Source organism: Lampris incognitus, chromosome 5 (genome assembly GCF_029633865.1).
Source record: "Lampris incognitus isolate fLamInc1 chromosome 5, fLamInc1.hap2, whole genome shotgun sequence".
NCBI classification, from domain to species: Eukaryota; Metazoa; Chordata; class Actinopteri; order Lampriformes; family Lampridae; genus Lampris; species Lampris incognitus.
Genome location: NC_079215.1, coordinates 54416181 through 54441403, shown reverse-complemented (window position 1 = coordinate 54441403; position 25223 = coordinate 54416181). Strand labels below are relative to the sequence as shown.

The following is a 25223-nucleotide window of genomic DNA, read 5'->3' as shown; positions in this document are numbered from 1 at the left end:
TAGTATGCCTGCTAGGAAACGACTGACACCAAAATTAACATTTTAACAACTTAATACTATTTTTCAAACAATTTAAAATGGCCGCCGTCCAACGCCTGTAAGTACTGCAGCGCCTCGGTGGTAGTCACGGCGCGTCCGTAACGGCGTCTGTAACCAGACATGTTGGACATAATCAAAAATCAAGTTTAGACTATTTCTCTGCGCCGGAGGACGCTGGTGTGTTTCTAGGACAGCGCCATGAACGTCGCGAAGGAAATGACGCGGCAACACACGTCATAAACAGTGACATGACGCGCACGATGACGCGCAAATTACGCGCGGTCATTTTAACCGCTCATGGTCATTTTAGGTATATCTTATAACTTTTTTGTGCAATTGATCTAATACTCATTTTAACGCAAATATATGCAAATTAAGCAGCATTCAGGGAGTGGCGGGTCTGTATCCCCCCCCCGCAAATTTAGTAAACTTTAATAATCCCAAACGGTCAAAACGACCGACTTGGTCGTTCTACTTATGACCTGTCAAAGCCAAACGGAGGCAAAAGGAAAACTGACGGGCGCAAAAACTCTCAACGCCACCCTCGCATGGCGGAGAGCCTCGGTTCGTTATCCGCGAGGAAAGAAGAAAAGGGGTGTCGCGAGACGGAGGTTGGAATGACGGCTGTAGATCAGTGTTTCTCAACCGGGGGTCCGCGGACCCCTAGTGGTCCGTGGTGTAATTGCAAGGGGTTCGTGAAAATAAAATATCTTTAAAAAAAAGATCCTATGACATTTATAGAAATAGGATTATTTTACTCAAATGTGACTGAGACCTTTATCTACCTAAACTATAAAGGGTAACAGGACTTTTTTCTCTAATTACATCTGTTTCACAAGTGTAATTTATTGTATTTTAATAAGAGATCTCGCTCCCGTTTGCATTGTTAAAAGTTACTGCATAAAAATTCTGTTTTGTTACATATATCTGAAAGTTACTGAATACATATTCTGTTTTGTTACATATATCTGAAAGTTACTGAATACATATTCTGTTTTGTTACATATATCTGAAAGTTACTGCACAAGAATTCTGTTTTGTTAACTATATCTAAGTTACAACTGAAAGCTCTTATTTTTGCCCCAAAGAGTGAATAAATGCTATAATGCAATTTAAAATGCAGTTTCTACTGTTTCTATCAAATTGCAACCCCCCTCCCCCAAGATCAGGTGGAGGGGTCCTCAGGGTAGATCAAAAACACGCAGGGGGTCCAGGACCCCAAAAAGGTTGAGAACCACTGCTGTAGATAACCTCCCCAGTGAAAGAGGGAAGAAACTGAACAAAGCTGGTGGTGAAGGGCTCCTGTCGCCAGTGGCACCCCCAGAAATGTTTCATAGGGGGGGCCAAATGGGGCCACTGAAAGTCTTGGGGTGGCACACCAAAACCAAAAGCCATGACTGAATTTCGGGAATTCTATGATGCTGTTGTTAGTATACTGTATAGGCTAGTTGAAAACTGTCAATATGAGAATTAAGAAAAATATACATTATTGATTGAAATGAACAGCACCTAATGTAAGATATCAAATAGAAGCATATTCTGCATAATCAGAAGCATATTCTGCATATGCGACTCGTGGCAGGGGGGGCCAGGGATAGTATCAGGGTGGCCGTGGCCACCCCTGGCCACCCCTTGTGGGCGCCACTGCCTGTCGCCTCTGAGAGGCCCGCCATCAATGTCCCGGAAGGACCACAACCTGGACGACATAAACCTGGATGACTTGGAGGCATTTTTTTGGAATGAAATTTGAAACTACAATCCTGAATCAAAGATTTGCCAGCTCTGCTTCCCCACTGCCAAATTAAATGAAATAAAACATAGTTGAACCTGAGTTCCAACCCTCACATATGGTCATGAGCTTTGGGTAGTGACTGAAAGGGTGAGATGGAGGACACAAGCGGCTGAAATGAGTTTCCTCCGTAGGGTGTCTGGGCTCAGCCTTAGAGATAGGGTGAGGAGCTCGGACATCCGGAGGGAGCTCGGGGTAGAGCCGCTGCTCCTTCACGTCGAAAGGAGCCAGTTGAGGTGGTTCGGGCATCTGATTAGGATGCCTCCTGGGCGCCTTCCTTTGGAGGTTTTCTGGGCACGTCCAACTGGGAGGAGACCCCGGAGTAGACCCAGAACTCGCTGGAGGGACTACATGTCCACTCATTGGGATCCCCCAGGAGGAGCTGGAGGGCATTGCTGGGGAGAGGGATGTCTGGAGTGCCCTACTTAGCTTGCTGCCACCGAGACCCTACCCCAGAAAAGCAGCTGATGATGAGATGAGATGAGATGAACTGGGTTGGACAGTAATTCAAAAGAGCCACCAACAAAGCTTTCCTGATTAGACATCTATTGCTCTCCCAGCAATAGCATGTAATACGGACATTTGTTTGATTGGGGATGTCCAAGAGTTCAGTTCATGTCCAAGAGAAACTGTAACTGTCTGGCTGGACTGCACCAAGTGAGACAGGGAAATATCTAGCAAACAGTCTAGACCTAATCTCCCCTCACATGACAAGATCAGTGGCCAACAACACATGCAAACAAATGAGATATTACAGGACTGTGACATTGTCAACTGCCTTTTACACCTTGTGTCACTGCTAGATAATCCTTGAATTGTTGACCAGGTTGAGCAATTAACCTGCAGAACGCCCCTTGCAGCGGGGATATCACTACCTTCGGAGTAGTCACTGAGAATTGTGCACAATAAAAAAATAAAAACACCCCCAAATTTTACCATGGGACTCTGGTCAGTAGAGATACTAGCTGGGTAAACATCATTATTCAAGTCACTGATGAAGCACAGGGAACATCCACTCGTGTGTCTTGTTGATTAAAAAAAAAAAGCCGAACTTGACGAGGTAAAAGTAGCTAGGGACAGATTAAATATGCAGATTATTCAAATAATTAGAGACCGTAGAACCGCATAGCGTGATCCTCCCACGCGCTACGTCCCCCCTGGTGAAACTCCTCACTGCCAGGTGAAAAGCAGCGGCTGGCGACTCCACATTCAACGGATGAGGCATGTGGTAGTCTGCAGCCCTCCCCGGATCGGCCGAAGGGGTGGAGCAGCGACCGGGACGGCTCGGAAGAGCGGGGTAGTTGGCCAAGTACAACTGGGGAGGAAAAAAAGGGGGGAAACCCTTCCCCCCCAAAAAACAACAAAAAACAAAACAATAAAGATAATGAGAAATGTTGTGCCGGTGAACCTGGCCATCATCTTACACTTTTACCATTGATTATGGTAGAGGCCTTCATTTCTAACGTACAACCTCTCAAGCTAAGTCCATGCATAGTCCACCACGAGGTATAGGCATCAGTAGAACCACATCATGCTGACACAGTATATATCCTGAAACTTAGCACCATTAATTTCAGCTCCTCTGGTTAAATGGTGCAAGCCAACCTGGTGAATTGGGCCTTAAAGTCAATTAGTGTGGTGCAGGTGCAAGTTGGGTATAAATGCCCCAGCCTGTGAATCACATTTGACACAATAGTAGCAATAGTACGATTAGCTTAAACTGTTAAATGCATCGGCACACACGCCACGATGACTGCTGATCTCATAACGAAGCACAACCTCGCCGCCGTCACAAGCTGGAGAGCACCTTCTTCAATTAAGACAACACGAGCCCATAGATGTTAATTCGTAAGTCAAGTTTAATGATTTCAAAAAATGTAAAGGCGTTATTTTCTATCAATCCAAACAGACATTTTTTTCTTTTTTTACGTAATTGTCATCTGAAGGGAAGAGGATGAAGATATGCAACGATACCAGAAGGGAGAAGCAGGAAGACGAATGCAAAATGGTTTTAGCCCTCATTTGTCGATGAGACCTGGATGAGCGTGTTCCCACTGAACGAGTTAAAAGTCAGGGGGGAAGGTGACGGTAGACTGCCGGTTCTCTCATCTCATAGTGACACTGAATTCAGATGAACCTGATAAAGATGCCGCATCTGCTCAGCGTACACTGTTAGTCCATGGCTTCAAATCCTCAACCCCGTGAGGCGGATTTACAAAGCTCACATCCACTCCGCGTGAAGGAGGACAAACGTAATGAAAAACGTCCGAGAGAGAGAGGGGGACAAAACCAGAGTGAGCGAGGGAGATGGACCGAGACGAAGAGGAGAGGTGGTTCGTGTGTGGAACTGACGCCGACTGCTGGTCGATCAGATGAACCCCGGGCAGAAACAATGTGCCGGGGAAGTCCTATGTGAGATGACGGGAGACTGCTGGACCTGCAGACATGCTTCAGGAAGTGAGAGGGGAGGAACCCAGCTGCAGTGGGGGTTCAGGGGACCGGTACACACATTTACAGGCATATATTAATTCCATGTTTAATAAACACTCATTCTTTCACACAAACCACCCTTAAGCGGCCCTCATCCTGAAGAGGTCCTCTTTTCAGTAAAACAATCTGTTATTGCAATTAACCTTATGAATAATCAATTGAGTGACAGTTCATTAACAATGTTTAAAAAGAGTTTGACACAGCAGGTAAAAACAGACATGGGGGCCAGTGACTTTGATTCCATGTGAGAGCGATCCACCGTGTCCGTTTCCTTATTGCCATGTGCAGAAACGTGCTCGAGGCTACTTTTTTGTGCTAGCCAAGTGAGGAAGTGCCCAACGAGCTGCCCCAAGCTTCACCGTTTGTCACAACAAAATGCTGGGGCCTGGGAACATCGCCATGTGTCTCTGGGTGCACGTGCTTCCAATGGCCTCACAGTCTCACCATCCCACTTTTGACACCAATGTAGCGAAATCACGGGGGAGCCGGGAAGCGAACCCGGGTCTCTTGCGCCACGGGCGACTGCGCTAACCAGTCAACTAAAGAATGGTTCAACCCCATATCACTTTTGTGCCTGTTATATGACACACTGCTCAACTCCACTGCTCCTCACATTTACAAACCACCAAAAGGCATTTATTCTGAGTTCCCTTAGCTAGCTGCAAGTCAACAGCTAAGGTTGTCCAAGATGTTCTTCGCCTCTCTGACAAAAGTTAGTCTGTAAAATACAGGACATTGCTAAACAACCTCATGACAACAAGTCAGCTGTGAATGAGGGTGGACTACTATCTACCCTTCAGAAGGGCTGGTCAGTGTGGCAACTAGCACATGGTTTTTGTACGATAAAGCGTATGCTCGTGGGTACACTGCATTGCATTAAGAAATATCGACGCCATTCACTCCAAAGCTGACGATCTACCAGTAGTGACCCTCAGAAAAAAAGCAGGTACATCTCTGTTGATTACAAAAGGCTAAAATGGTTCTTGACACATGGCTCTGATGGCTAGAAGTTTTTCACAACTCCAAGTAATACACTGTAAACCTCACCGCCATGTGAACACGCAGTAACACAGCACACCGCACTATCCCAGTGAGTACTCAACTCCAAACAAAATAAAACCCCATTCAATATTAAACATGTTTCTAATAGAGCAGTGACAAATGATAAGCTTCATCACAGTCCCGTTCATTCATCTGCGCTGAATCTACATCACCGAGAGAGAGAAAAATCTAACAGTGGCAGTTTCGACGCATCAACTGGTGACCTTCCAAATTCAAGCGTTTCATTGGTTAGCGAGAGCCAGCCAATCAGTAGCACATTCACAAATCAATCAAGGCATTTCCTTGACAGCCCGACTTATTTACAGGCGCTCCCCAACGCTGCAGACAAACAGACAGAAAGCAAACTGGTTGTGGTCGTTAATATTACGATACAAGTTAATTGATGAGTCGATTAAAAATCTGTCAGGGTAAATACAGAGAAGTGTTTTCTCCTCTTACAAATTGATTGTGATTTTGATTAAAAAAACAGAACATATCTTTTTAAACTTTACCTCTGTCTGCCTATCTGTGTCTTGCAAGAGCAGTGTCATCTGCATACGAGTTTCTTCAAACCACATACATGATAAATAGAAATATTTCAAACAGTATAAATTCAAACTGTTATTGCTTCTAGGAGGTGACCTCGCTAAGAGTTAGACTTGGTCAAGATAGCATTTGCAAATGTTTCTCATTCGTTATAACCCTAATGAGCCAAATAGGTGGGAATTGCCACAGAACTACACAGAAGTTGGCAGAAGGTTTAGACAATAACAAATACGAAAAAGTATCTGAACATATCTTTTGCATCTTTTCTATTGTAAAAATTTATTTATTTATTATATTTTATTTTATTTATTCATTTTTTTAAGATGCATCTTTTTCTGTGACTGGCAACCTTCCCATCACCGTCCAAATTCAACTGTCATGTCCAGTAAACACCACCCATTTGGCTCTTCTTACCAGCTAAAACAAACAGTAGTTACTTGGAAATGATAACCGGCCCAAGTCTAGTAAGAGTTTACCCCAACCACCTACATTTGACCTACTATAAACAAGTCACCAGACTGAATAAACAAATCTGGCAATATGGCAAACACTGTAGATTTTTGCGTGTCATTGTGTTTGTTGTTGTTTCTATGTAGTCCATGTACAACAAGTAATGTGCGAGTGACCTTTGTATGTGCATGTCCTAATGTATATGCATATATGTAACAGCGCCTCCAGAGCTGCCAAAATGAGAATATTGCTCTGTCAAGATTCCAGGTCTCTAACATTACTAATCCATCGCCAAACCTGTAAGGCTTCTACCTCACTAAAGAATACAAAACACAAGGTTGTGATAATGTTCTGATTCATCCTGCAGCCCAGTCGACATACTAGGCAAGAAAAATACATGACCTTTGTGCAAAAAAACAGCCCTTTAAATTGTACAAGCAGTCTTTATATTTCCTTTACAACCTCTGTTTGTGCAAGCGTCTCAGTTCCGAAACAAAACCGACTGTTTAGTAGTACAGAGTCCTAAGAGGAAGGGGGCAAAGGGGAGTTGGCTTGGGTTGACTTTGGGGGGAAATCCAGGATTGTGGGTCGTGGCGTCCACAGCGCCACCAGCTTCTACCTGGAGATCATGGAGCTGGACTGTGATTGGCTGGACGAGGTTGTAGCAGCACTGAGCTGAGAGAACCCGCTGTGGCTGGACTCCAGGCTTGTCATCGAGCCCCTGAAGGAGAGAGAGGGAGCAGGATGAGGGCGGGAGAGAGAAACAGAGGAGAACAAATTAGTGAGAGCAATGTTTTCATGTCTTCTACAGTTCTGAATATTTCAAATTTGTCCAGAACTCAATCTACTACAGTCTTCCAGTTGGCAACTGCAATGCATTTTGGGTACACAGCTTCTGCGCTGACCAGTTAAGTCAAGTTGATTTTAATTGTATAGTCCAGGGGTTTTCAAAGTGTAAGACAGTGAGCCTCCCTCCAGAGAACATCAAGTCACCGGGGACCTCCGCCATTTTAATAATAAGCATAACAATAATAATAATAATTTTCCAAATTTAAAAAGGAAGAAAAGTGACCATATATCCATCACCTTTTAACAAAACAGAATGGTGAAAATATAAATGTACACAACCTATTGATGCGCAATCCCGACAACATGCGTAGGGCTTAACCTGACCCGTTGAGTTAAAAACACGCTCTGGGGGAAAATACACATTGTTCACTCTTTACACCTCTTTACATACCACACATTGTGGCCTTGTAGCATCGGCAGACCCGGCCCAAGAAAATTCCAACTTTAAATATACATTGTCATACTCTGCACTTTCTTCTGGGTTCAGACATTTTCTTCTACTTCCCTGCTTTTATTTTTTTCTGTGCCTCCCCTGAAACTCTTTGGCGCCCCCAAGGGGAGGCAGGCCTCACACTTTGAAAACCACTGGCATAGCCCAATATCACTAATTACAAATTTGCCTCACGGGGCTTTACAGCAATACAACATCCTGTCCTTAGACCCACCCTGTCCTTAGACCCATCCTGTTCTTAGAACAGTTCGGCGCTCATGATGCAGACTTAGATGCAGAACCATGCAGCCAGGTCAAACCGAGAGGTCTAAGTTGCACTCTTAAGCATACAAGGCTCAGGCTCTGCTACAGGCTGCAATGACCAACAGAATTTCTGGAAGGAACTTTGGTGCCAAAATACATTTGGCACCAGCAGTTAAAATGAGGCTGGCTGAGAGAAGTTACAAAATTAACAAACAAACTGCTTTACGCTCTGGTGAACATATGGCCATTACAATGAAGGTGCAAACTTCTGCAAGCATAAAGGGAGACTTTACTTCACCTATCAAAAAATGTTCTTAGACCATAGGGCACAAATGTTTGGAATGAAAATATTAAAATAAACACGTTTTTGTTAGATGTTTCAAGTTTTTTTGTGTTTTAGAATGTTGTTTTCTAATGATGCCCTTGAGCCCGTCCTATACCATTGGCAAAACATTTTGTTAGGTATGACTAGACTAGAGTTAGGTAGTACTCTCCATCTTTATTTTAAAAAAGGAAGTAATGAAAGAGGCAGTGCGCTGAAAGCAAAGTGAACCGGTGGTGCAAAAGGATGGATGTCGATATTAAATGCAGATGCCAGGAAGTTGTTTTGGGTGAGGGCGTATGTGTGTACGCTAGCTGTACTTGAGTGTGTTCAGCTCAAACCAACTTAGTATCTTAATATTGTTAGTAATGCAAGCAGATGACCTGGGCCAGCAAAGTGCGTGACTACACACTACTGTCACAGTGCAAAGATCCTTTCTCAAATGCAAGTGAAGCACACCAAGAACGGTTAAAGTGGATTTTAGCTGGATTTAGCAAAAGCCATTAAGCAGAGAGGGGCGCAAGCAGACATCTCGGTGCTCTTTTGGCAGCATGTCTGCTTAGAACCGGTTCTTTCAAATTAGCAAGCAAAAGCGGCAATGGTGCTAAGCTAGTGCTAACAAAATAAAAGTGCACACACTGGACCACTTACAAACTCTGCACATCACAGCAAGCCGTTCTTCACAGGAAGAGACAGAGAGGAGGAGAAGGGGTCGGAGAGCGATAAACAGGAGCGCATTGAAAGGAAAAAGGCGGGAGCTGATTAAAAGGAGCCTCAGGAAGAGGGAAGCATGTCCTCATTTCACAACTGGGGGCCATCAACATCCCATGATGCTCTTGGGGCCATTTTCAAAACTCATTTGGCAATATTACAGACTTATGTCATTCAAAGATCAAACGTCATACGTGGCACTATGTGGTAGGTTGTAGAGACATAGGGGGAAAAACTGAAAAACAGAGGTGACACATGAGTCACACATTTTTATGAAAATAAATATTATTTAACAATACAGTGGTAAAAAAGCAATATATCAGTACAAAAATACTATCAAATATGGCTTGGACACAATGATACAAAACATCTATAAAACCATGAACCCATATGCACAGCTAAACTGTCTTACTCTGACACACACACACACACACACACACACACACACACACGGTTACCAACCTGAAGTCCTCAGAGCCCAACACCTCAGTGTAGTACATGACTTTACATTTATGCGAGGAGACCTGCAGGGTGGCCAAGACATCGTCGACGCGGGGCAAGTTGGTGGCAGAGCAGGCAGGCATGTTGTGGAACTTCCACTGGAGGATGTAGAAACCCGGCCACCGTGTGATATGGGAGCCCTGGGGAGAGGAGAGTGATCTGTTAGCTGTTTGCTATGAAGTATGTAGCATGGTTGACCGTTGACGTCGGCGATGGTGAGAACACATGACCACTGCCTGTAGAGAAGCAGGTTCAAGACACGCCCTTATGGTCTATAATAATCCAGAGAATCCATCTCCTACTACTATCAAACACCATCTTTTTTACCCTTTACGAAGATACTAGCAGAGGTGCCTGGCGTTGCTCAGGGAAAATGTTCTCACCAAAACAACCAACACAATCTGATCTTGACGATATAATCGATGATGAAAGATAGGATAATTTATGATATGATACATGTGATAAACAAATCTTATTAACGAAAATTATCAAATGTCATAATTTTCAATCCATTCATCAAGATTCTCTGCCAATGTGTGTATTAATCGCTCAGTGCTCAAGTGCATCAGGGTAAACCACATTGCGTGTCTTACTATTTGGCGCTAGGATAGAAAGCCTTTCTGCACTACCAGTTCTGGAGGCAGCTACATACAACTGGCCGTGTGAGAAACATGGAGCAGAAAGATTTACTCTAATAGTTTTAAAAGTCTGTCCTTGGGCTTTGTTGATGGTCATTGCAAAACATGGCTTGCAGGGAAACTGAAGTCTGTGAAACCGGAAGGGCAGCTCGGTGGCGGCTGCCACAAAATAAAACTCAATTTCACAAATAAATAAAAATGTTTACTTGGTTTATGAAATATTTTCCGAGCTGTGCAGTCCTTGGAAAGTGCTGATTCTAAAGATACCTTTCTTTTTGTTCTACAATGAGTATTACTGGAGTTTTAAGCGAACATACAAACATACACTCTTGCTTAATATATATAGATGTTGACTGAAAAGTACATTTTTATTCATCTTATATTTCAAGCAGAGGTCTGGATAAATAGTGGAATTAGAGATGCAGAACTCGTTCATATTTATAACCCCCAATCTCCTTGTTCGTGTTGGTCAACAACACCACCACCACCAACAACAAAAATGGAAATAAATATCCACAAGCTCATATGAGGGACTATAAAAACAAGCTATATTTCCATCAACACGATCTCCTGTAAAACCATTCTTATTGCGAAGAGATGTTAAACTGAAATGTCAATTTTTTTTTCTTTTTTGGATCCCCCCCCCTTTTCTCCCCCAGTTGTACCCGGCCAATTACCCCACTCTTCCGTGCCGTCCTGGTCGCTGCTCCACCCCCTCTGCCAATCCAGGGAGGGCTGCAGACTACCACGTCTCCTCCGATACATGTGGAATCGCCAGCCACTTCTTTTCACCCGACAGTGAGGAGTTTCACCAGGGGGACATAGTGTGTGGGAGGATCAAGCTATTCCCCCCCCCCAGTTCCCCCTCCCCCCTGAACAGGTGCCCCCACCGACGAGAGGAGGCGCTAGTGCAGTGACCAGGACACATACCCACATCCGGCTTCCCAACTGCAGACACGGCCAATTGTGTCTGTAGGGATGCCCGACCAAGCTGGAGGTAACACGGGGATTCGAACCGGTGATCCCTGTGTTGGTAGGCAATGGAATAGACGGCTACGCCACCCAGACACCCATGCGATGTCAAATTTTGTTAAAAGAAAACCCAAAATATCACAACAAAGATGTTACACTCAGTTGAAGTGAAAAAATTTAATCAAGATACGGTGCAATGAAGGGTAATGGGAACAGAATTTTTTAGCAGTTGAGCTAGCTGCTGTTGCTGAGGAACCACTATGGCGTTCTTTTGATAATGTAGACATACTGCAGCACTCTGGCACAGGGAAGCGATTTCTTTGCTCAACAGTTGATGGAAACACACTTTACTTTCTTGTTGCCCTTTCAAAAATATGTTTCAAATCTGTGCAACAGTTGGATACAAACACAGCTAGTGACTCTGCATAGTGGATCCTGACCTGCACACTCTCTCCCTCCTTGCAGGTAAGTGGGGACTCCACCATGCTGTAGTCTTGGCCGAGGGTCCAAGACTTCTCGATGAGCTGGACATTGTTGCCCCCCGGTGAGGTCATGCCATGGGCCCCGAGGGGCTCCTTGCGAGGGGGTTGGGGGGCCCTCTTGGAGTGGTAGATGTTGAAAACTACATCGCCTTTGCACACGTCAAAGTCCCAGGTGATCACAGAGGAGGCATCAATGATCTCAATCAGCAGCTGGTAGAAAGAGAGAGAGAGACCGAGAGAGAGAGAGAGAGAGAGAGAGAGAGAGAGAGAGAGAGAGAGAGAGAGAAATGAGGATATGCATTTGAAATGTCATAGGATCATAAAACTGGGATGAAAAAAAAAACATTCTCTAGAGGAAAAAGAGCCATATTGTCATGTAGTATGAATTACATAACACTGTAAGCATAATGTCACTGTCATGCCTATGGTATTTCCCTGGATTTCTCCTTCAACTGCAGTAGATTTATTCATTTACAAGATAAACCACTGGGTGGCACTATACTCAAAGCAAATTAAGTTAACACTATGGAAGAGCAGTGGACATGACTAAAGCGTAGACAGTACTGTCACAGGGGGCCAGAATTCGAGGTAAAACACATGTACAGTTTGTTGTACAATGCACAACGTTACCCACTTAGTATGAAGAAGACGGAACAGAATGTTGAAAACTGACTTTGTCACTTAAAAAATGTTTTGTACCTGGCCCCAGTGACATTGTCCTGCTCTGCATGGTCAATGTACTATATCGCCTCCACCACCCCCTCTTTTCCCTCTCCCAGCAGAGGTGGCAAGACTTTGGCCTCACCTCATGCGGCGCTCCCTTGAAGATGCTGGCACTCTGGTAGATGGTCTCTGTCCATAGGCGGACGTCCTCATTCTCCAGCTCCTCAGGTGTCCGGTACATAGACTTGGGGACTAAGCCGCCCTCTGGGACCTCACACTGGAGAGAAAGAGAGAGAGAGAGAGAATTAAAACATGAGAAAACACACGAACACAAAAAACGAGGGCAGTAGAACACACAAAAACACAAAAAATGAGGGCAGCTGAAGAGACCCAGTGGGCATTAGTATTGTACATCAACAGGCTGTTTCCTAAATATCTCCAAGATCTGCCTCCTTTAGTTGCTGTGGCCATGTCCATTAAACTTTCTAGATGACCCCCACAATTATAACTTCAGTCACCATGGGATACAAACTAAGGAGAGCGTGAATCTGTTCTACAGTTTTCCCTAACAACACGAGGTGCTAGTGCAGAGACCAGGACACATACCCACATCCGGCTTCCCACCGGCAGACATGGCCAATTGTGTCTGTAGGGATGCCTGACCAAGCTGGAGGTAACACGGGGATTCGAACTGGTGATCCTGCATTGGTAGGCAACGGAATAGACCACCACACTACCCGGATGCCCCCTAACAACACCTTTTTACCATTTTGGCATTATTTATCTGCTCAGGCTGATCTTTTCTGCCCTTAGTGGGGTGATACTGCTGGATTTCAGATCATATCAATGTTTAGTAGAGTTGGATGTCAAGGGAAGCAGAGGCTATTGCTGAGCGTTGATTGGTGGATCATTGTGTCAGTAATTATTTTGTGAAAGGTCAATTAACTTTTCACCTTTGAAAGCTCCCGTCTCAAAGAATCTAGAACAGACTGAATCATACCCTGACAAACTCATGGCATGAATCTTGTTTCTTTTTACAGACATGGACATGTACACTCACCATACAGTCTCCGCCCAGGAAGTCAGGGATGATCTCTTTGTCAATGTAGTCTAGCAGTCCCCCAGGGCCCTGGTAGTCGTTCCCTGCGTAGATGAGAAACTTCTTCCGTGTGTTTTCATCAATGAATGGACTGACCTACAGAAAGGGGAGTAGAATGGCGAGGGCTTACAAGCAAAAACACACTGCAGCAAACAAGCTTTTATTTCTGATTTTTTATATCCTTTTTTTTTTTCTAGGTATACCAGTGTGGGGTTTTTTTTTGTATGTTGACAAATGGATTGTATGCTGTAAATGAGTGTGACATTATTGCAGTGAAAGTGTATTTCCTCCGCCGTTCTCACCAGAGTCCAGAGGACCGGGAAGACTCTGGGAGCCCTCAGGATTAGCAATCGCCCCAAGGTCTCTGGGTAGTTGGCCTCCACCACCTCGATAATCCGCAGAAGGGCTTTGACCCCCGGCCGCCACAGGTGTCTCATGTTTAGACCCTCCAGATCCACCAAGCAAGTCCAACAGCTACCAGGTAGATGGCATGGGATAGAGCGGAGTGTGTATGGGAGGAATAGGAAATGGATCAACACATGGTGCCATGTTATTAACACACACGTGCGCACACACGCACATAGAAATGCTTCAAAATTCTCTCATTTAAGCTGACCTCACAAACATTTTTGAACATTTTGTATGTGCTATATATATGTTAGTAGAGACAGAGGCTGGGCTCGTCAGCATGACCTTAATCATGCTATGGATAAAAATCGCTCTACTACTACTACTACTTTTGGCTGCTCCCGTTAGGGGGCGCCACAACGGATCATCCGTTTCCATCTCTTCCTGTCCCCTGCGTCTTCCTCTGTCACACCAGCCACCTGCATGTCTTCCCTCACCACATCCATAAACCTCCTCTTTGGCCTTCTCTTTTCCTCATCCCTGGCAGCTCCATATTCAGCATCCTTCTCCCAATATACCCAGCATCTCTCCTCCACACATGTCCAAACCATCTCAATCTTGTCTCTCTTGCTTTGTCTCCAACTGTCCAACCTGAGCTGTCCCTCTAACATACTCGTTCCTAATCCTGTCCTTCTTCGTCACTCCCAGTGAAAATCTTACTATCTTCAACTCTGCCACCTCCAGCTCCAAACCATATAACATAGCTGGTCTCAGAACCATCTTGTAAACCTTCCCTTTAACTCTTGCTGGTACCCTTCTGACACAAATCACTCCTGACACTCTTCTCCACCCACTCCACCCTGCCTGCACTCTCTTCTTCACCTCTCTTCCGCACTCCCCGTTACTTTGGACAGTCAACCCCAAGTATTTAAACTCATCCACCTTCATCACCTCAACTCCTTGCATCCTCACCCTTCCACTGTCCTCCCTCTTGTTCACACATATATGTATTCCATCTTGCTCCTACTGACTTTCATTCCTCCTCTCTCCAGTGCATACCTCCACCTCTCCAGGCTCTCCTCAACCTCCACCCTACTCTCGCTACAGATCACAATGTCATCCACAAACATCATAGTCCACGGAGACTCCTGCCCCCTAAAAAAAAATCTAAAAATCCTAAAAATCGCCACTCAGAAAAACATGAAACGGCAGCTGGCTGAGTAAAAGCTGATGGTGTTTGAGCTTCTGAAGCAAACAACAATATTTCCATGCTTTCCCAGATTGTTCAATTCCAACACTTAACGCCAGGGAATAATTATGCTTTTTATCATTACCAGCATTCATGGATGGCTCGTGTCTCAGCCGCCTCTCTACTCTCTTCCGACAGGGCTTCGGGGGCGGAGGGGGGGGGGGGGTACATACCATTCCCATTAAACCCAACCCTCCAATTTACCATCTGACTCACAGGAGGATGCTGTCGAACACTTTCTATTCTGGTATGAAATAACACTCTTTGGGATTCACTCACCGAGTGCGTGTTAAGCCACACAACCCTGCCAGCTGTGTTGGTGCCCACACTACAAGCAGCTGAACCGCATCCAAATAGCTTTGACATTTTTCTGCCGTCACAAAGCCATGAATGATGCGCTGATGATACCAGTGTGTCATCGAAGCCCTTCTGGGATGCAGTCAACTGCCTGAAAATGCTACCCTCTTTCAGTCTGCTAGCATAAAAATGTAATCAGCTTTTTTTCAGCGTTCTTACTAAATGTGTACAAATTAATCACGGCCAGATGAACAAAAGCTGCAGCAAATGTGATGCTCACTTCAACATTTTAAACAAACGGTTGCGCCCGGACGGGAACATGTTGTCCGTAGATCAGCGTGCAATTTCGAGGCATTTTCATTTCCCTCCCCCTTTTCCAGTTGTCAGACTAGTCGTTTTGCTTCCCCCTCTTAGACTTCCTGTCTTTGTGCATTTCCTCCCATGCCACAGCTGGAGACGAAGTCAACACAGCTCACATCCCCGTCTCTATTATCCAGATCCGACAGGAGAGGACATACCACACCGCTTTTAAAAAAATCACTTGACTGGCCCCCAGTCTGTTTTAGAGTAGGTTCAAAAACATTTTCATGATGAATTTTAAGGCTCGTAGAGGGTTAGCTCCAGAAAATATAGCTGACCTCCTACGAGCCTGAATGCAACCCAAGATCCTCTTGTAGGTCATTCCTGGCTGCACCTCGGTCAAACCTTACAACCAAAGGTGACCGGGCCTTTCCTCGGTTGTGGAATGGCCTGCGGGTGGAGATCAGGGAAGCTAACACATTGTCTTCTTTTAGGTCTCTTTTAAAAACTCACTATTTTAGACTTGCTTTTTATTTATTTTACTCTCTGTTTTATTATCTTTTGTTGAATTTCACCTTAATATTTTATTAACACTAGAACGACCAAGGCCGCCATTTTGACGGTTTTGGATTTTCAAAGTTTAATAACTTTGTGGGAAAAAAAAAGACACAGACCTGCCGCTCCCCTAATGCTCCTAAAATTGCATATATTTGCATTAAAATTAGTTTTAGATCAATTGCACAAAAAAAGTTAAGATAAAATCTACCTAAAATGACCATGAGCCGTTGAAAAGACGGCTCGTAATTTGCCAAAGGAGTTGAATCAAGTGCAACTGGACTTGGTATATATCCGTGAAGACGTTTCGCCGATTCAACTCCTTTGGATAACCATGACCTGGATGAATGAGAACATTCACAGACTCGTAATTTGCGCGTCATGTCACTATTTATGACGTGTGTTGGTCGCATCACTTCCTTCACGAAGTTCATGGCTCTGTCCTAGAAACACACCAGCGTTCTCCAGTGCAGAGTAATAGTCTAAACTTGATTTTTGAAGATGTCCAACATGTCTGGGTACAGACGCCGTTACAGACGCACCATGACTACTACCGAGGTGTTGCAGTATTTACAGGCGTTGGACAGCGGCCATTTTAAATTGTTTGAAAAAAAGTATTAAAGTTGTTAAAATGGTAATTTTGGTGTCAGTCGTTTCCTAACAGACATACCAACGTATGAAATGCATTAATATCTCAGTTGGGCATTTATCTTGATAGAATATAGAGTTTAAATGGTCGTTTTAGGTAGGAGTGAAATCCCAGTCGTTCTAGTGTTAACGATTTGCTTATTGTAATTTTAATTGTGCTTTGTAACTTGTTTTGGAAAGGTCTACATAAATAAAGGCATTACTATTATTATTATTATTATTATTATTGTTATTATTATTAAGCAACCAGGGCTGGAGCATGTTTGCCACTTGTTCTGAGGGGAGCTAGTTTGGTTAGACTGGACATGGTGTTTACCTGATAGGTCGTCCAAACACCTTAGTATTTTCCTCACAGCGTCTGAGACCCTCCTCATTGATTGACAGCACCTGAGAAGGAAAGCAGTGTACATGAGCACACACACACACACACACACACACACACACACACACACACACACACACACACACACACACACACACAGTACTATTTTTAGAAATTTGGCTGACGCTTCTCTCCAGAGTGATTTGCAGTTAATCTGGTGATTGAATAGACTCAGCTCCCAGGACCTCAAATGTTACAACACATAGCTATGTGCACACTACTGTGTGACCACACGTGAAGGCATGCAACTGGTCTCAGTGCATTCTTAGGCCTGTAAATGAACAGAGCCACACTGATATGGACACGGCCAAATACACAAAAGATGCACCTGCAGACATAAAGATCAGAATGTGACCTACATGTCTGAGCAGAGACTCTTCTCCGAGAGCTCGGACGAGCCCTTTGGTGTCCATCTGGCCCAGTCTCAGGATGTACAGGGGGCGCCCATCTGAAAGAACGTGGAGATATACACACCATCAGTAAAGACGATCTATCTTCTGTAAGAATCAACAACCGCTGCAAACTAAATAGGCAGTACGCCTTGTCTGCCTCTCCTTCTTCTACATCGTTTGGAAGTTCCTACATGTGATTCTCCTTAAATGCTGACCTCTACCATTCAGGAATGGGAATAACACATAAAAGCACATTTACGGACATTTGCCATTTTCAAAAGTATGCAATAGATATTAATCACTGCGATCTCTGCATAGTGACTGCAAGTGCAAATAAAGACTATTTATTTTATTACTTTATTAATCCCTGTGGGGAAATTCTTCTCTGCATTTAACCCATCCCAGTTGTGTAGCTAGGAGCAGTGGGCAGCCGCCCTGCAACGCCCGGGTACCAACTCCAGTTTGTCTTGTCATGCCTCGGTCAGGGGCACAGACAGGAGTATTAACCCTAACATGCATGTCTTTTTGATGGTGAGAGGAAACCAGAGCACCCGGAGAAAACCCAGCGCAGACACGGGGAGAACATGCAAACTCCACACAGAAAGGACCTGGGATCTTGTTCGAACCCCAGGGTTGGAACCTAGGAGCTTCTTGCTGTGAGGTGACAGCGCTAACCACTGTGCCACCCTTGTCCCTTTTGAGGGATGCAGTGTCAAACAAAAACACAAACAACCCTCTGTTTTTTAAATATTCACATCCGGGAAGTGTGTGTGTGTGTGTGTGTGTGTGTGTGTGTGTGTGTGTGTGTGTGTGTGTGTGTGTGTGTGAAGGGGGGGGGCATGACTCTTTTACTTTCTATAAATTATTACCACTCAGCAATAACACCCCTAATAGGAAGAGAATTATGAAATGTGTAGTTTGGATAATTTATATATATATATATATATATATATATATACACACACACACACATATATATATATATATATACACACACATATATATACATGTATATATCCAGTAGTGAAGCATGTGTAATGAGAGACAGGAGGGAGATATTAGTTGCACATAATTCTGGTTATGTAATGGACTGAGTGAGACAGGATATGTGGCCCTATGCTCATCATCACAGGTTCATCTCTCGGCTCTAAACGAGGACCACTTGAGGTCATCCGAAACAGCGGTAAAACGCTGGTGTGGTAAAAGTGAGTGTGTGAAAGTGTGTGGGGGTGTGTTTGAATAAGGGACAGACTGAGAGAACAAGGGGGGTGTGAGAGAGAGAGGATACACGTGTGCTATTGAGGTATCCAAGTAAGGCCGACAAATTGACTTTGTGTGTAATTGAGATGCAGATCTGATTGTTGGTTAAGAATGAAGTTAGTTTTTGTGTGTGTGTTTGTGTGTACGTGTGTGTGTGACTTGATGTTGTGGGTAATTGGAAAAACACGACAGATAGAGGCCCCCCCCACAATGGACACATCTAAAAGCAGGTTAAAAACCTTAATTTTTGAAACAGCCCACCGCTAAATTCATAGTGTGTGTGTGTGTGTGTGTGTGTGTGTGTGTGTGTGTGTTATATATTTTGCCATTTTTATATATTCTGCTCTGTTGTTACTTTTAGTTAATCGGTGTTTATGGCACTTTTATTTATTTTATTAACTCAGTTTTAAACTTGTTTGTACTTTTCTATAATTTGCCCGTACTTGTATTTATTTATTTTTTGTGAGGGGGGAGATTTTATTGATTTCATTGTTTTATTGTGTGAAGCACTTTGTGTTACATTTGTTTGAATGAAAAGTGCTATACAAACAAAATCTGATTGATTGATTGATTGATATCAGTTATCAGCAGTATGAATATATAAGACAAAGAGACACAGCGAGAGAGAAAAAGAAAGAGACAGAGGGATAGAGAACGTGCGACAAAAAGTGAGTATGGATTTTATTCCCCTCTTTTTTCTCCCCAATTGTATCCGCTCAATTACCCCACACTTATCCATCCCAGTCGCTGCTCCACCCCCTCTGCCGATCCGGGGAGGGCTGCTGACTACCACATGCCTCCTCTGATACATGTGGAGTCACCAGCCGCTTCTTTTCACCCGACAGTGAGGAGTTTCACCAGGGGGACGTAGCGCGTGGGAGGCTTCCCGTGCTAAAGCACTGTACGACTTCATAGTTGCCCTCTGTAGCTTGGTTTTGGGCGCCACATCAGGTTGTAAGCACGCTGCTTTGCTTCCCGTGCTGGACCACTGTACTCTGGATTGATTCAGCTTTATCGGCCTCATCTTTGACATTTTTCTCGGGCCTCGTTTCAAAATGACGTTTTACACTTGAAGTTAAACACACAACATCTTCGCAGCAGAGCGTGAACACAGCTCGGTGCTTTTGTGAAATAAATCCGAATTCGTTTGGCCAAGATGGCTGAAAGAAGCGAATATTAGACTACCTAATTTTTTTTTTTTGCTTCTGCCACTGCAAGTTGTTCTTGACATAAAGCAAAAAAGAAAGCTAGCTAGCAAGCTATGCTACGTTGTCACTACCACTGTAATGCTGCGCTCGTGGGCAGATCAGAGGGAGGGGGAGGAGCATGATAGACCACGTCAATAGTGTGCATTCTCTTGCTGTCAAAAACAATGGTCTATTTTGAGACAATTAATTATTTCAGTATCATTTTAAATATTTTATAAAAAAGCATATTAAAAAAATATTTTTCTCGAATTGCTCCGTGTGCCCATGTTAATGGCCCTGCGTGCCACCGTGGGCACGGGTGCCATAGGTTGCCAACCCCTGCCGTAGATATTTGTTCCTTAGCCCCTAACCCTAACCTTAATCATCAGAGCTACATACCAAACCTTGACCCAGAACCTAACCTCAACCTAATCCTAATCTAAACTGGATACTAAACCCAAGCCCTATCCCTAGAATAGACCGCCGAAGAAGTGAGAAGCTGCCAAAATGTCCCCACTTTTGTGGTTAAAAACTCAAACTAGTCTTCACAAATACAGCTGAACAAGGACACACACATAAACAACCCTTCCCTCCCCTCTTGTCCAAAGCTGCATCAGTGCCCTACCTCTGTCATGGTGGTGCCAGCCCCCAGTGTAATAGTCGTGGAGGACCTGCGGTGAGCTCCAGGTTTCCAGCAGGTAGTCCACTTGGTGCTGTTTCCTCCAGGTTAGAGACTGGCACAGGATCTCCCTGGCCTTGTCCATGTTGAAGTCCCTGGCCCTCAGGAATCTCAGGATGTGCTCATCCTTGGGGATCTACGGGTTAAAGGGAGACTGGTTATGTTTAGCGTTCAGCTCATTTCCATAAAGGAGAATAAAACCTACGCTGAGGAAGACAAAGCCAGCAGAATTCAAGGAGGGTGTGTGATGTTAAAGTAACATAGCAAGTGGCCACAATGCCAACGCTATCCATTAGCTGATTCAACTTTACAGATTAACAGCAGTGGCACTCTGCAGTGTCGGAAAAAGGTAGGGCATGAAGCCTTGTCAGCATGTGACTGGCAGATTTACAGCCCAAATGGTCTGCCATAATCGGCTTTTCCTCTCTGACAAGCTTCTCATGGCTGTTGACACTGGCTGACAGGCCCACTTTCTCAGTGCACAGAAAATAAATGGACATAAACGCAACATGGATCATTTGTTTGATTAACTTTGTGTATATCTTTGTGTGTATTCCCAATAATGGGCCTTGAGGTTCAACAACAACAAGGCTCATTGTTGTTATTCATTTAGAAATAATGAGTATAATGAGTAATGAGAAATAGAAATAATGAGTAACCAGCCAAGGCTCAGACTATGAAAGAAAATAAGGGTGGTGATTGAGTCAACGCTAGCGTCAGTATGCACACACGAGCCAGAGGAAGCAACCAAAGAGAGGAAGTCACTGGCCAAACACCACCAACACCAACAGTTCCAAGAAAAACCGAGAACTGAGTTTTTCTTTGCAGTTGATGACACAGACCTACAATGTTTTACCACGCCAGAAGACGTAATCTGGAACATCATTTCTATAGTGTTCACATTAAGTGACAAATTCCCACCTGCCAGTAAACTCAGAAAGACTAAGATTGACCAACTTACTGCTTTAATGAAAGGGCAACACAAAGCCATGGATAGATCAACCTCTTCTGCTCAGAAACTGACATGGGTGATCTATGATAGTGTGGACTCCCTAACATACACTAATATTGACACACACACTTATAAACTACCCATCCATCCATTCATTATCCAAAACACTTATCCTGCTCTCAGGGTCGCGGGGATGCTGAAGCCTATCCCAGCAGTCATTGGGCGGCAGGTATGGAGACACCCTGGACAGGCTGCCAGGCCATTACAGGGCCGACACACACACATTCAGACCTGGGGACAATTTAGTATTGCTGATTCACCTGACCTACATGTCTCTGGACTGTGGGAGGAAACCCACGCAGACACGGGGAGAACATGCAAACTCCACACAGAGGACGACCCGGGACGACCCCCAAGATTGGACAACCCCGGGGTTCCAACCCAGGACCTTCTTGCTGTGAGGCAACCGCGCTAACCATTGTGTCACCATGCCGCATACATTTACATCACCATATTTACATCAATATTTACATCACTCTGCAAAACTGAGGTGAATACATTGGCTTTTTTTTTAGAGTCCCTTAAATCGTTGTTGGTAATGAGCCGAGAAACAAACGAACTTATAAACTACCCCTCAAACAATTACCATTTGATCACCAAGTTTTACTGAAATATCACCATTGGTAACATTACATTTCTCGAGTCTAGAACAAAGACGTTGAACTTGGGGTATTCACACGGGAGTTCAACCACAACAAAACCGTATAGTAGCGACATGCATGCTGTGCATACGTGCTTGCCTCCAATGTCCTGTTTTGTTGTTCCATTTATTTCTTCCGTTTGTTCTTCTTTTTTGTGTGAGTGATGTATGCAAGTGCAAGTGCTAGAAGTTGCTGTGAACTGCAGTCCATGTCCTCGTGTGCATAGGCACACTTGGCCAATAGAACGGATTCTGACTGGAAGCATCTTGTGACGGTTGAGCAAATCAAAACACCAACAGGCTCTAAAAGGACTGTGCAACTCTTAGCTGGTCACTGAAAATATCCATCCGAGCTTCAAGCAACTAATGTGTAATGTCAGCGGCTAAAAACACGGCTTACAAATATGCAATCTTGCCTAAAAATTACACCAAAATTACGCAATTTCAGCAGGTAAAAACACGATTTTAAAACATAACTTTAAAATTTGCTGGGACTTAATACTTCCAGAACACGCATTCAATTTTATCATTTTCCAGGTGTTTTTCCCCATTTCCAGGCTTTCTAGGATGCATGAGAACCCTGAGAGGGGACAGTAGAGCTGGCCTTCTTGATGGACACCACATGTCACTTGAACGCACTAAACCTTCAGCTCCAAGGGAAAGACAAACCTCCTGGAAGCAGGGTTTCAATTGGGAAGGGTGGGAATGATATCATTCCAAGTATGTTTAATTTTACAAAAAAAGCCTTATTTTATGGAATTATTTTAAGTTTCCATAATCATTTGCGTCGAAAGGAGCCAGTTGAGGTGGTTCGGGCATCTGATTAGGATGCCTCATGGGCGCCTTCCTTTGGAGGTTTACCGGGCATGGCCAACTGGGAGGAGACCCTGGGATAGACCCAGAACTTGCTGGAGGGACTACATGTCCAATCTGGCCTGGGAATGCCTTGGGATCCCCAAGGAGGAGCTGAAGGGTGTTGCTTGGGGAGAGGGACGCCTGGAGTGCCCTACTTAGCTTGCTGCCACCGCGACCCAGCCCTGGAGAAGCGGCTGATGATGAATGAAGTTTCCATAATGATCCCCCCCATTCCACCTCTGGAGCTGACATACTCAGCATTCCAAATCAAACCCATTGTGGAAGTGCTGGAGGATCTATACGAGGAGTTTGGATCAAAATTCAATTATGTGCAGGACTACAAGGAGTTTTTTTTAACTTCATGCGAACCCTTTCCAAAAGCCAGTGTTATCTCTGACTGCAGTCATTGCAGGCCTCTCCTCTGACCACACAGTAGTGGAATGTCAGTTTGTCCAATGTAATGCAAATGACATCCTCAAATCTGAGCTCAGAGTTTTGCACTTCTGCAATATGAATGCTGTCAGGAAGAACCCAAATGTAAAGCAGTGTGTGTGTGTGTGTGTGTCCTTTTTGTAAGAGCATACACTTGTGAATCAACATTTTCCACAATGAACATTGAGATGAGAAACCACAGGAACAGACTGCCTAATGCAACATCTGGACAACCAGGATTGCACTGTCAAATTACAAGTACTAAGCACTGCCCTTGAGACGCCTAAATACGCTCTTAAAATGGGGAGAAACTGACTTGTTTTCGGTTATATGCTGTATTTGGAGTTTCTTCTTCTTCTTTCGGCTTGTTTCCTGTTTCCCAGGGGTCGCCACAGCAGATTTGACAGTTTCCATCGGTACCCTGTGAGGGCACAGCACCAATGGCGGGCTTGTCAATCCGCGTAGAGATTTGGCAACATTTTACGTCGGATGCCCTCCCTTACACAATCACTAACCCTACGGACGGCGGCACAGGTAAAGCGCCGGATGCCATTCCCAGTATTCATGGACTTGCCCCCATGCCTGTCGCCATAGGACACCGGGCAAGCGGTCTTCTATATGCCACATTTCCTGTGCCCACTGCGAGCAGGGATTCGGTGATGGGCTCTTCCCTCTTTGCGACTGGGAGAATCCTGGTCAGTTTCTTTTCCTCCACTTAGTAATATGCTTAAATTCAGCATCCTGTCTTGTCTGATCTGAGGTCGCAGTCAAATGGTGGTTTCCAGTTGCGGTGTTGTCCCCCCCCCCCCCCCCCCAAAAAAAAAGCTCATGTCTGGCTTTTAGCTGGAGGACCAGCACCTTCCGCTCAAATCGGCACGCCAGAGAAAGGGACCCGCCCCATACATTTACTGTTCATTAAAAGCATTATGGCAGTGTGGTTTTCTGTTGGCGACTGAATTTCGCTTAATGTGGCTGCCTAGCGACTACCACTGAAGGTAGAAAGGAAGGAAAGAAGTTAATAAATTTGGGTATGTGTGTATTCATGTGTATGTATGTATGCATGTTTATACGCGAGTGCAATGTGTGTGTGGGTTACCTTGCCCTTGTGTGTCTCCTGCAGCCACTTGCGTAGTCTGATCAGACAGCTTTCCTGCAGGGGGGTCAGGTCACCCAGGTAGCGTTTGATGTAGTCGGCGTCCAGCTTGTCTGCACCCAACAAAAACAACACACCTTAAATGATCACATACGATTAAACAATCCAAGGCAAAGCTGATGAACTGTTATGTCTCTGCAATATCACAGCGTAGTAAGGGTGTTACGGGTCACTAAATTCACGGTTCTGTCTGTACTTCAGTCTTTGGATCCCGGATTGTTTTATTTCCCCCTGTTCATTAAATATATATATATGGCGCCGCCATCACAAAAATTTGAGAGGAAGTTGAGTCAATTCAATTATTTATTTATTTATTTTGGGGGGGGGGTTCTACCCAATTGCACTTGGCCCACTCTTCCAAGCCATCTCGGTCTCTGCTCCACCCCTTCTGCCGATCCGGGGAGGGCTGCAGACTACCACGTGCCTCCTCCGATACATGTGGAGTCGCCAGCCGCTTCTTTTCACCTGACAGTGACGAGTTTCACCAGGAGGACATAGTAGCGCGTTGGAGGATCACACTATTCCCCCCAGTTCCCCCTACCCCCTGA

At 44.5% G+C, this 25223-nt stretch overlaps 1 protein-coding gene across 1 annotated transcript in view; it reads right to left on the bottom strand.

The window, feature by feature from the left end:
- Positions 1–3669: 3669 nt before the first annotated feature.
- The window catches only part of si:dkey-237i9.1 (SEC14-like protein 1), a 54726-nt gene continuing 33172 nt past the window's right edge, over positions 3670–25223 (bottom strand). The window contains exons 7-16 of the mRNA XM_056280007.1: positions 24619–24728; positions 20530–20719; positions 17425–17513; positions 17000–17070; positions 13589–13760; positions 13248–13382; positions 12330–12464; positions 11483–11734; positions 9394–9572; positions 3670–7076 (exon numbers count right to left, since the gene is read on the bottom strand). Coding sequence (XP_056135982.1) covers positions 6971–7076; positions 9394–9572; positions 11483–11734; positions 12330–12464; positions 13248–13382; positions 13589–13760; positions 17000–17070; positions 17425–17513; positions 20530–20719; positions 24619–24728 — 1439 coding nt within the window. The 3' untranslated portion in view covers positions 3670–6970. The remainder of the gene's footprint in view (positions 7077–9393; positions 9573–11482; positions 11735–12329; positions 12465–13247; positions 13383–13588; positions 13761–16999; positions 17071–17424; positions 17514–20529; positions 20720–24618; positions 24729–25223) is intronic.